The following is a 12,506-nucleotide window of genomic DNA, read 5'->3' on the forward strand; positions in this document are numbered from 1 at the left end:
GGTTGACCTATCCCCGTCCCTCGTGACTGACCCCAGGCTAGTGCTGCAGACTCTTAATAGAAGGTGGTGGTCTGGTGCATAGTGCTGCGAGTAATGGCGATGGTGGTAGTGGTGGAATCTGAGAATAGTGGTGGTGGGGGTAGGGGTGGCATTTATGGATAGTTGTAGTGGAAGTAGCTGCGGTATCTAAGAACAGTGACTGTGGTGGTGGTGGTATCTTACCGTAGTGGTGGTAGTTGTGGTATCTTAAAATAGTGATGGTGGTGGTATCTAAGAATAGTGGTGGTGGTGGTGGTATCTAAGAATAGTGATCGTAGTGCTGGTACTTAAGAATAGTAATGGTGGTGGTGGTATCTAAGAACAGTGATGGTAGTGGTGGTATTTAAGAACAGTGATGATGGTGGTGGTATCTAAGAACAGTGATGGTAGTGGTGGTATCTAAGAACAGTGATGGTGTTGGTGGCATCTAATAACAGTGATTGTAGTGGTTGTATCTAAGAATAGTGATGGTAGTAGTGGTATCTAAGAACAGTGATGGTGGTGGTGGTATTTAAGAATAGTGATGGTAGTGGTTGTATCTAAGAATAGTGATGGTAGTAGTGGTATCTAAGAACAGTGATGGTAGTGGTGATACCTAAGAGTAGTAATGGTGGTGGTGGTGGTATCTAAGAACAGTGATGGTAGTGGTGGTATCCAAGAACAGTGATGGTGGTGGTGGTATCTAAGAACAGTGATGATGGTGGTGGTATCTAAGAACAGTGATGGTGGTGATGGTATCCAAGAACAGTGATGGTGGTGGTGGTGGTATCTAAGAACAGTGATGGTAGTGGTGGTATCCAAGAACAGTGATGGTGGTGGTGGTATCTAAGAACAGTGGTGGTGGTATCTAAGAACAGTGATGGTGGTGATGGTATCCAAGAACAGTCATGGTGGTGGTGGTATCTAAGAACAGTGATGGTGGTGATGGTATCCAAGAACAGTGATGGTGGTGGTATCTAAGAACAGTTATGGTGGTGGTGGTATCTAAGAACAGTGATGGTGGTGATGGTATCCAAGAACAGTGATGGTGGTGGTGGTATCTAAGAATAGTGAGGGTGGTGGTGGTATCTAAGAACAGGGATGGTAGTGGTGGTATCTAAGAACAGTGATGGTGGTGATAGTATCCAAGAAAAGTGATGGTGGTGGTGGTGGTGGTATCTAAGAACAGTGATGGTGGTGGTGGTGGTATCTAAGAACATTGATGGTGGTGATGGTATCCAAGAACAGTGATGGTGGTGGTGGTGGTATCTAAGAACAGTGATGGTAGTGGTGGTATCTAAGAACAGTGATGGTGGTGGTGGTATCTAAGAATAGTGATGGTGGTGGTGGTATCTAAGAACAGGGATGGTAGTGGTGGTATCTAAGAACAGTGATGGTGGTGATGGTATCCAAGAACAGTGATGGTGGTGGTGGTGGTATCTAAGAACAGTGATGGTGGTTATGGTATCCAAGAACAGTGATGGTGGTGGTGGTGGTATCTAAGAACAGTGATGGTGGTGATGGTATCCAAGAACAGTGATGGTGGTGGTGGTGGTGGTATCTAAGAACAGTGATGATGGTGGTGGTATCTAGGAACAGTGATGGTATCCAAGAACAGTGATGGTGGTGGTGGTGGTATCTAAGAACAGTGATGGTGGTGGTGGTATCTAAGAACAGTGATGGTGGTGATGGTATCCAAGAACAGTGATGGTGGTGGTGGTGGTATCTAAGAACAGTGATGGTGGTGATGGTATCCAAGAACAGTGATGGTAGTGGTATCTAAGAACAGTGATGGTGGTGGTGGTATCTAAGAACAGTGATGATGGTGATGGTATCCAAGAACAGTGATGGTGGTGGTGGTGGTGTCTAAGAACAGTGATGGTGGTGGTGGTGGTGTCTAAGAACAGTGATGGTGGTGATGGTGGTGTCTAAGAACAGTGATGGTGGTGGTGGTGGTGTCTAAGAACAGTGATGGTGGTGGTGGTGGTGTCTAAGAACAGTGATGGTGGTGGTGGTGGTGTCTAAGAACAGTGATGGTGGTGATGGTGGTGTCTAAGAACAGTGATGGTGGTGGTGGTGGTGTCTAAGAACAGTGATGGTGGTGGTGGTGGTGTCTAAGAACAGTGATGGTGGTGGTAGTATCTAAGAACAGTGATGGTGGTGGTATTATACTACTGGTATATGGTTAACACCATTAACACAGTTAGTGTACCGTTGACATGTTAGACTACGGGTATACTATCTCAACAGCATATTTTCTCCCTGAGGCTGAATGAGATTATATACATAAATTACCTTAGCAAGGTTTGTGCCAGTGATTATAAAAAAAAAATTAATCAATGTGATATTTCAGTGAAAATACTAAATTTGATCAGATTTTTTAAGGCAGAATTGTTTTCGTGAAGCTGTTTCAAAATTTTCGCCACGACGACAGTGTTATCGAAAGAATTATGGGAAAGAGGGAAAATGTTATGGTCACGGAACACTGGAGATTTTTGCGAACAGCTGAGTGTGTGAATCAATTGTTTGCATTGGATCACACATTAGAATTGCTTTGAAGAATGAAGCTTTTTGTTGCATCTGTGGATTTGGAGAAACTTTAAGGCGTTGGGGAAAGTTGCAATGAGTTTTTTATGAGGACCATTAGACTCAGCATAAGGCACGTAGGAGAGAAAGGGAATATATTACAGTGAAAATTCCGGTCAAAACAATGTGCAATGCTGGCGTAATTGTCTAATGCCTTTAGTAAAGGCGCTTGGAAAGGGTGTGAACATTGTAGTGTTTCTGAGAGAGCTGTGGGCTTAAAAAAATATAATTTACTGTAAGGTTGGAGTTTTCACAATCTCTTTCTGCAGATGACGCAGTGCTTTTGGGAGATTAAAAAGACACTGATAAATTTTGTGGATGAGATATGTAAGGCAAGCCCCCCAAAAATAAGCTTGATTTCTGAAAAAAACAAGATAAGGAAAGAGGAAAAAGAATAAGGAATGAAAATTAGACGTCATATTATAGGAAAAAAGTCGAAGTAATGAGGAAGTCAGTGCACTTACATATCAGGGAGTAGATGTTTCGTCAGGTGAGTCTACGAAAGAGGAGATAAATCAGTGAAAAGAAGAGAAAGTTGTAGAAATATTGAGAAGTCTTGTGAAATGAATAAATTCTAGATTAAAGAAAAGTCAGAGCAAAGTAATACCAACTGTTTTATAAGGGAGGTATGATCTTTGAATGTTGCAGCCAGCAAAAGGCGAGAAGCAGTGCAGATGTCGTGTCGAAGATCAATGGGTGCTGTGAATACTTTGCTGTGAATAAGGAGTGGAGATGGTGTGTTGGTATGAAAGCTAAATTCAGAGAGAGGAAGAAGGGTTGTTGAGATGATTTGGTCATTTAGAAAGAATGGAGCAAGACAGGTTGATGAAGAGGGTGCATAAATCTGAGATGGATGGAAGGTGTAGGGGACGAACGAGGAAGACCTGGAGGGACTATGTGAAAGACGTTCCTTGGGGTAGAGACATGGGACTGCAGCGAGCATATGGACGTGCTTGATTGGTTTTAGTGACTCGATGTGCTGCTGGAGTGTGGTGACTAAGGTATATATGAAGGGGTTTTGGAGGTGGCAGGTACAGTGTCTACTGTAGATCAGTGGACGCTGAAGCTCGTGCTCCTCTGGAAAGCCATCTGGAGAGTGAATGATGATTAATGTATTTTCTTCTAAGAGTGACCATGTCAACCCTCCCGCCTCACACACGCACTTTATATATAATGTCCTACTGAATAGGTAAAACTTGCGATTTTGGCCTAAATAGCAACGCTCTTCTTGCCGGATAAGGCCAGCGAAAATATATATATGCAGTAATGTCGCAAAAAATCATTTTGAACCTAACGAAACAAATATATTTCATTGTGTTTGTTTATTATTAAATTATTGTAAACTTATCTAAAATATATTTAGTTGGATTAGGCTAAATTAAATTGCGCTTGTTGTAATAAGGTTAGAGGAAGGTGATGAGGGTGTCAAATGATTTAGATAAAGAAAAATTGGATATCAAATTGGGGAGGAGGAGTATGGAAGAAGTGAATGTTTTCAGATATTTGGGAGTTGACGTGTCAGTGGATGGATTTATGAAGGATGAGGTTAATCATGGAATTGATGAGGAAAAAAGGTGAGTGGTGCATTGAGGCACATGTGGAGAAAAAAAAACGTTATCTATGGAAGCAAAGAAGGGAATGTATGAAAGTATAGTAGTATCAACACTCTTATATGGGTGTGAAGCTTGGGTTGTAAATGCTGCAGCGAGGAGGCGGTTGGAGGCAGTGGAGATATCCTGTCTAAGGGCAATGTGTGGTGTAAATATTATGCAGAAAATTCGGAATGTGGAAATTAGGAGAAGGTGTGGAGTTAATAAAAGTATTAGTCAGAGGGCTGAAGAGGGGTTGTAGAGGTGTTTTGGTCATTTAGAGAGAATGGAGAGCGTATAAATCTGTAGGGGAAGGAAGGCGGGGTAGGGGTCGTCTTCAAAAAGGTTGAAGGGAAGGGGTAAATGAGGTTTTCTGGGCGAGGGGCTTGGACTTCCAGCAAGCTTGCGTGAGCATGTTAGATAGGAGTGAATGGAGACGAATGGTATTTGGGACCTGACGATCTGTTGAAGTGTGAGCAGGGTAATATTTAGTGAAGGGATTCAGGGAAACCGGTTATTTGTACATAGTCGGACTTGAGTCCTGGAAATTGGAAGTACAATGCCTGCACTCTAAAGGAGAGGTTCGGGATATTGGCAGTTTGGAGGGATATGTTGTGTATCATTACACGTATATGCTTCTAAACTGTTGTATTCTGAGCACCTCTGCAAAAACAGTGATTATGTGTGAGTGAGGTGAAAGTGTTGAATGATGATGAAAGTATTTTCTTTTTTGGGGATTTTCTTTCTTTTTAGGTCACCCTGCCTCGGTGGGAGACAGCCGACTTGCTAAATATATATATATATATATATATATATATATATATATATATATATATATATATATATATATATATATATATATATATATATATATATATAATGGCAAAAAGTATGTAGACAAAGAAAGTCAATCAGCTTTACATTGGTTTGAAATAAAAGACTCAAATGTACAAAATGCTTCATCCTTTAATATCTTTATTCCTCACAATTAAATAGAAACCCTTTGACTTACACAATAACAATAAAATAACTTAATATCTAACTATGACACATGTTGAATGTACTGAGGCAGTTCTCATAGTCCTTTTCCTATTAAATGTTTATCTTACAACAAAATAGTATTAGATATGAAAATTCTTTTATCTGTGGATTATAACTGAGATAATGAATGTTTCAGTCAGTTTCAAAGTTGTGTCTTAAAATACACTTAGAAGACCATAGCCCTTCTAATCTATGCGCCATTTCCTTATTGGTGTCAGTTTTCCGATGGCATCATTTATTCCAGCACTGAGTTCTGGAATTTCCTTCACTAGTGACTGGAAAATGAATCGTTCACAAATCCTCATGGTTTAGAAAAACACGTAAGCAAACACTATAACATATTTATTAGAAAACGTTTCGGTCCTGGGACCTTAATCAAGGTCCCAGGACCGAAACGTTTTCTAATAAATATGTTATAGTGTTTGCTTACGTGTCTTTCTAAACCAACTTGTCGGTATTTATTACCAAGGTTTATACCACAAATCCTCATAAAAATCTAAAGACTTGATGTCAGGAAAGAGTCAGTAGGGGGCTATTTGATGGGACTATCACTGTCACTACATCCGTCAGGAAACTTCACGCTCTGGTAGTTACACTGTTGCATACAGTGATCTACATTTTCATATCTTTTACCATACTGTTGCAATAATTTTTTGAATTCGGAAAGAAAAGGGACTTGGTGGACTGCTTGTATATTTATCTTCATTGCAAACATCTGAATCACCGGTCATTGCAGATTGTCTGCCTGCAAGGAAAATGGATCAGGTATATGGTTCCTCCACCTATGTTCCCTATGGCACGGGTGCGCTGACTAGAATGCTAAGGCGAGAGGGGAGGATGTAGGACTGGTTTCAGTTTTTTTCTTCCTAATTTCATTAATGTGCTTCTCATTTTAAATAACTGCAATACAGAAAAAGCTAATGGGAGATTTTTCTCTAAAACCTAAAAGACGTATACGTTTGCTTTGTGTTTACATGGGTTCTTAATCTCTTTTGTTTAACTTAATTACAAATAAAAAGTCTCAGCACTTTGAGTGTGTATGTCTGGGAAATTAGATATAATAATATATACACACAAGTATGATAAACACAGGTCATTGGAACAGGCGAATCTACATGGAGAAAATTAAACAGAAGAGAGGAAGAATTTTGTCAATATTATCTGTGCACTGTTACTGAAGAGGGCATCAGTTCTAGGGCGAAATACGCAGTTCTTCCTGTCTCTTATTTTATTTTCTCAATGTAGGTTCATGTGTGACAAAATGGTATATCAATGTGTTACAGTTGTGCTTATTTTATCTCTCCTCATTATGTGTGATTTCGACAGACGGGTCATGGGACTCCATGGGAGAAGACAGACAGAAAAGAAAATCTGGGAGTCCTCTGTCATCATGTGACAAAGACCCGTGTCAGGAGAACCTGTCTTATTTCCTGACGAACAAAACAAAACCTTCCAAAGTGTGTGTAGATCAATAGAATCACTTGCTTCAGTTCTCTGGAGTTGCCTTAGACCTTTCGTATCTGCGAACTTTCTACAGATGATTGCACAAGGCTGTTTTAATTTTCCATTGTCAAATTAATATTTTTTTCTTATTTCAATGTGTTTTTCTGGAATTTATGCGGGAACTAAAGCAAAATTTCCTGTCATAACTAAATTACAGTAAAAAATAATTTAAGAAACCGCATGAATTACTAATGATTTCAATAGAATTTTGTTCTCTAGATCGATCCATGATATTTTTATTCATAAATTTTTATTTAGTTTGGCTGTACAAATAACTCGCAAAAGCAACACTTAAATACTTAAGTACAATGATTTTTTAGTAACAAAAAAAAAAAAAAGATACCTGACGAGGACTGGAATGGAAGTAATGATGCGAGATCACTAAGGGAGAAAAAGTTTGAGGAATGTTAGTTGGTCTCGTAATGACCGTTGACTCCGAGTAGATTCCTCCTTCTGACAGACCTTTCTTCACGCGTCACTTCTCCTTCCTTGATATACCCCACCTTCCTTCTTCCTCGATATACCCCATCTTCTTTCTACCTTGATATACTTTCACCTTCCTTCTTCCTTGATGTTCCCCATCTTCCTTCACACGTCACTTCTTTGAAATACACCACCTTCCTTCTTCCTTGATATACCCCCACCTTCTTTTTTGATGTTCCCCATCTTTCTTCATGCGTCACTCCTTTGGTATACCCCCACCTTCTTTCTACCTTGATGTTCCTCATCTTTCTTCACGCATCACTTCTTCTTTGATATACCCCCACCTTCTTTCTACCTTGATGTTCCTCATCTTTCTTCACGCGTCACTTCTTCCTTGATATACCCCCACCTTCCTTCTTTCTTGATGTTCATTCCCGACCTTCCTTCACGAGTCACTCTTCCATCACTGATAAACTCAATTTCTCTGACAGAACCATACTTTCCTTTACAGACCCCTAACCTTCCTTCACGCATCCCTTCTCCTTCCTTGTTAATCCCCAACTTCCTTCAAGCATCACTCATCCTTCCTTGATAAACCCAGCTTCCTTAACAGAACCCCACCTTCCTTGACGCGTGACCCTCCCTCTTCCTTGACAGACCCCACCTTCCTTCACGCATCATTGGGGGTTACACTCGACTGGAATATAAATTAAGAAAAGACGTGAATATATTCGGTGTGTTGTATATATATTTTTCTTTCTGAAGGAGAATTCTCATACGAAGAATCAATTCTCTCTGGACTGTGCTTAATGTTTCTCGGAAAAAATCTGATTTGATTTCTATAGCTAATTTCACCTACTATAAGAATATATAATTAAATATAATCTATCATAAGCATAATTTGCACTATCTATCGACTACATTCGACACTTTTCATCACAACTTGACAAGCATCAGAAAATAAGTTGCTGTCAACACGCATTTATATTATTTTTCATCACAGTCAGGAGGCCTCACTTTCCAGACACTTTAGCACTTTTTACTCTAGAAATTATTTAGATTTAAGTGACCTTAGGTCCTCGTAACCAGTGTCGTCTGCCACCCCAGGAAAGGTGCAACCTTCCAGGCGAGTGGATCCCGGCTTTCATCAGGAGGATCCAGGCCTACATCAGGAGCATCATGACACTACTTGAGTGTGTTGACCATCACTCCACATGCGCGGTGGTTCAGAACCCAACAGAAGGGCCACTGCTTCCGTCTCAGACATAGGTGACAGGTATGAGAATGTCTCTAGGTTATCCTGGTACACTTCGGAATCCGAGGAGCCGTAGAGGAAAGACACAAAGTCGGACTCAGGAGGCGGGTGGACGGCTGGTTGCTGGATCTTGAGAGGATTGTTGGTTTCCAGATGTGGTTGGAATTCTTGGAATTTAATGTCGGTCTGAGGTTCGCGAGAGCTGGAGGCATCTTCCAAGATGCTGGAGAGGACCCAGGAGCAAGTACCCTGATGGGCTTTGCCATCGAGGATATCCTGAAGTGATCTGATGTAAGCAGACGCCAGTCTGAGCGTGGTGATCTTAGTCATGTCCGACGCTGCGCGACTACTACACACCCAGGAAGGCAAGACGCCGCGCAAACTCTCGAAGGCTGTGTTGATCTGCCGCATGCGATACCTCTCCCTGGCGTTGGCGGTCTTCCTGCGGTACCTGGAGAGCGGCGGCGGCCGTGGTTTGTGTCTCAGGGAGTCCTGGAGACACCACTCACTGTCGGAACGACGCCGGGACTGGAGAGACCGAGGCCTCAGCTGATACTTGCCACCGGAACCTGCCACAGCCTTGCCGTTACTTGCACCATCATTTTGATTGTTTTCATTATTATTATTATTATTATTATTATTATTATTATTATTATTATTATTATTATTATTATTATTATTATCATCCACAGCGTTCCTTCTGCCTTCCAGCGGCGACACTTCATTTTCTGATTTTGCCATTACTGTAACTGGGAAAGTCCCTGTATTTCACTCTGTCAGATAGCTCGCTGCAACATTACTGAAGCCCGTGTGTTCGTTGTTCCATGCACCCGCTGTGCAGTTAGTGGCTCCTGGCTTGAGGTCGTGGACATCTGCAAGATACAACAACTCGTATTAGTTACGCTCACAGCCCCCCATAAAAATATATAACTGTTCACTAGATCCGCTTGAACACCCGCACAGATACGACAGTGTTTCAGGCCAACTTCAACTGGTAAACATTAAAGTTTTCTCTCAGTGAGCTTGCTCACCTGCTAGCGAGTGACGGGTGACGGGAGGCGCTTCACTACACGTCTTGCCCACACAACAGACTCTGCCCAACTGACTCTCAAACTCGTCCCTCTCTCTGTCTCTCTCTCTCTCCCTCCCTCCCTCCCACCTACCCTCCTTCGATCCCTCCCTCTCACCCTCTCACCTCACCCAGTACACCACCACCACCACCAAACGCCATATATGGTTCGCCATTTGTCACTTTTTCCGCATGCATTTTTATATATTTCGCCGATTTTGAGGCGTTTCGGGTCATTCAAGAGATGGCCTAGCCGGCCGTGGTATCGGTGAGCTCCTCTGATGTGTGTGGGAAAGACAAATCGCTTGTTTAATCACAGATTTGACCTGGAACCAAGAGGTCACAGCATCCTTGACTCTCCGTGTTGAAAGGCAACCCTAAGAAATTTCCCAAGTGCCTGTTTTTTTTTTATTTAGTCAGCATCGTTTACTTCGTGTTTTTTTTTTTTTTTGGTCTGCGGAAAAGTAAATCTCTCTCTTGAGGACGAGACAAAGATAAGGAGGTTTCTTACGATAACGATGCGAGCTACAGTGATCTTTGTGAAGCGGAGAGATAAGGAATTTCCAGAGATAGCGGTGCTGACTGGAAGTGATCTTTCTTTGCCTGTCCGAGCCCGTGTGGGTCACTCAACACGAGGAGTGGTGGAGGCTTGATCCACCGTCCATTGTGTCATTCAACACAAGGAGTAATGGAGGCTCGACCTTCTGTTCTGCTTGTTGGTTCATCAGACTGTTGCGTGATGAACCAACAAGCCGAAGAAACGTTTCGCCACACAGTGGCTTCGTCAGTCTAATACAAAGTAGAAATGGATAAGGAGAGAAGGAGGAGGAGGTAATCAGTCCCTCAGCCTGGAATCGATGTGTTCAGTCCATCACTCTTGTAGGAAGGTCCCACTGTGACCCCGCCTCCTCCTGCTTCGACTCACCTGACTGCAGTATATAAGTCACCTCTCCGGCCCTATGCTGTACTTCCTACAAGAGTGATGGACTGAACACATCGATTCCAGGCTGAGGGACTGATTACCTCAAACTCCTCCTCTCCTTACCCATTTCTACTTTTGGACTGACGAAGCCACTGAGTGGCGAAACGTTTCTTCAATAAAGATTCCGAAAAGGTGGCATAAATGGCTCAGTTCTGCATCAGATTGTTGATGAATTACTCCTCATCTCCAGAGACCGTGAGAAAGTATTCTATGGCTAAAATAAATTATCCAAAACTAAAAAAAAAAATCAGTTATTGATTGAAATACGCTTATCTTATTTTGCATATAATCAATAAAGCTCGAAATTTATAAAGAGCAATAAATATCGATAATAAAAATTGCAACTTTATCTCTGGTCTGCCTTTATTCCTCTGGCTATCTCTCTAACAGTACTTAATGTACTCATAAAGTAATTACGGTATTTACGAGAGTACTAACTGTTGTCGGAGTGTATTCCCTGCATTAACAGTGTCCTTATCACATTCTAAGAGTACTAGCTGTGTCAGCAGAGAACAATCACAGAGTTCTAGCTGTGTCAGCAGCGTACATACACAGAGTACTTGTTGTGGCCCGGTGGTCTGGTGGCTAAAGCTCCCCGCTTCACACACGGAGGGCCCGGGTTCGATTCCCGGTGGGTGGAAACATTTCGACACGTTTCCTTACACCTGTTGTCCTGTTCACCTAGCAGCAAATAGGTACCTGGGTGTTAGTCGACTGGTGTGGGTCGCATCCTGGGGGACAAGATTAAGGACCCCAATGGAAATAAGTTAGACAGTCCTCGATGACGCACTGACTTTCTTGGGTTATCCTGGGTGGCTAATCCTCCGGGGTTAAAAATCCGAACGAAATCTTATCTTATCTTATCTTATCTTATTCACCTGCAATCAGATTGAATTTGTCGTGTACTGTTTGTCCAGTTTTTCGTCGCCTTGCAACGACAATAAATGAAATAGTCATCATGTATTTATGAAAATAATTTGGGTAGAAATATAATTCTAGGAAGTGTAACTACATATATTAGAACGTACTTGGTAACTCATTCAATTATTTTACTGAGTTACGGACGATTAGCTAACTAATTGTTATTATGATTCTTCACTCTGGTTTAATGAATTAGTTAGAAATATAAATAATTATAGTTTTAAAATTGTTTAAGACTAACAGTGAAATGTTTATAATTGACAGTGAAGTGTTTATGACTGACTAAATAACAGTGAAATGTTTATGACTAACAGTAAAATGTTTATGACTAAATAACAGTGAAATGTTTATGACTGACTAACAGTAAAATGTTTATGACTAAATAACAGTGAAATGTTTATGACTAACTAAATAACAGTGAAATGTTTATGACTGACTAACAGTAAAATGTTTATGACTAAATAACAGTGAAATGTTTATGACTGACTAAATAAAAGTAAAATATTTATGACTGACTAGCAGTGCAATGTTTCACTAACAGTGAAATGTTAACTAATGAAGAACCTGGTAATTATGATATACAGCCGTAGTTAATTAGGAACTGTTAACTCCTGTTTTGATAACTTATAAATGATAATTACGAACAGTTGCTCAAATTAATCAGTTAACTTTTACTCGTTACACAGGACTATTTAACCGCAGAATATTAAACAACTTTGAAAGACTAGCAAATACCGACATGGTAACTAGCCCAGACACGTTAGCTTAGATATTTTAAACAGGCTGCAGACTTCACTCAGAGAGAAAGATCTGGGGGTGAGCATAGTGCCCAGTATATCGTCAGAGGATCACATCAGCCGAATAATTTCTGCAGCCAATTCACCTCCGGCAAAACTAAGAGTAGCCTTCAGGAATCTCAACGAGGAGTTATTCTGGGCCCTTCATACTACATACGTTAAGACTGTCTTAAAGTATGCAGCACCAGTATGGAACCAGCACCTGAAAAATAGTATGTTACGAAACCGGAGAAAATGCAGAAGTGTGGAACAAGGCTTGTTCGTGAAGGGGCACGAGCTACAAGGTGAGGCTAACGGAATTGACTCTAACGACATTGGAGGA

At 41.2% G+C, this 12,506-nt stretch overlaps 1 protein-coding gene across 1 annotated transcript; it reads right to left on the reverse strand.

Annotated features, from left to right (window-relative positions):
* Positions 1–5,155: 5,155 nt before the first annotated feature.
* On the reverse strand, positions 5,156–9,529 carry LOC128686192 (uncharacterized). Its single transcript, XM_053773002.2, has 2 exons — positions 9,447–9,529; positions 5,156–9,287 (listed from the first exon to the last, which is right to left on the reverse strand). The coding sequence occupies exon 2, from the start codon at positions 9,154–9,156 to the stop codon at positions 8,338–8,340; it is 819 nt and encodes a 272-aa protein (XP_053628977.2). The 5' UTR covers positions 9,157–9,287; positions 9,447–9,529; the 3' UTR covers positions 5,156–8,337.
* Between the last annotated feature and the right edge of the window lie 2,977 nt (positions 9,530–12,506).

Source organism: Cherax quadricarinatus, chromosome 9, assembly GCF_038502225.1.
Source record: "Cherax quadricarinatus isolate ZL_2023a chromosome 9, ASM3850222v1, whole genome shotgun sequence".
NCBI classification, from domain to species: domain Eukaryota; kingdom Metazoa; phylum Arthropoda; class Malacostraca; order Decapoda; family Parastacidae; genus Cherax; species Cherax quadricarinatus.

Coding starts and splice junctions, on each gene's coding strand:
- LOC128686192 (XM_053773002.2), bottom strand. CDS start 9,156: ATGGCAAAATCAGAAAATGAAGTGTCGCCGCTGGAAGGCAGAAGGAAC.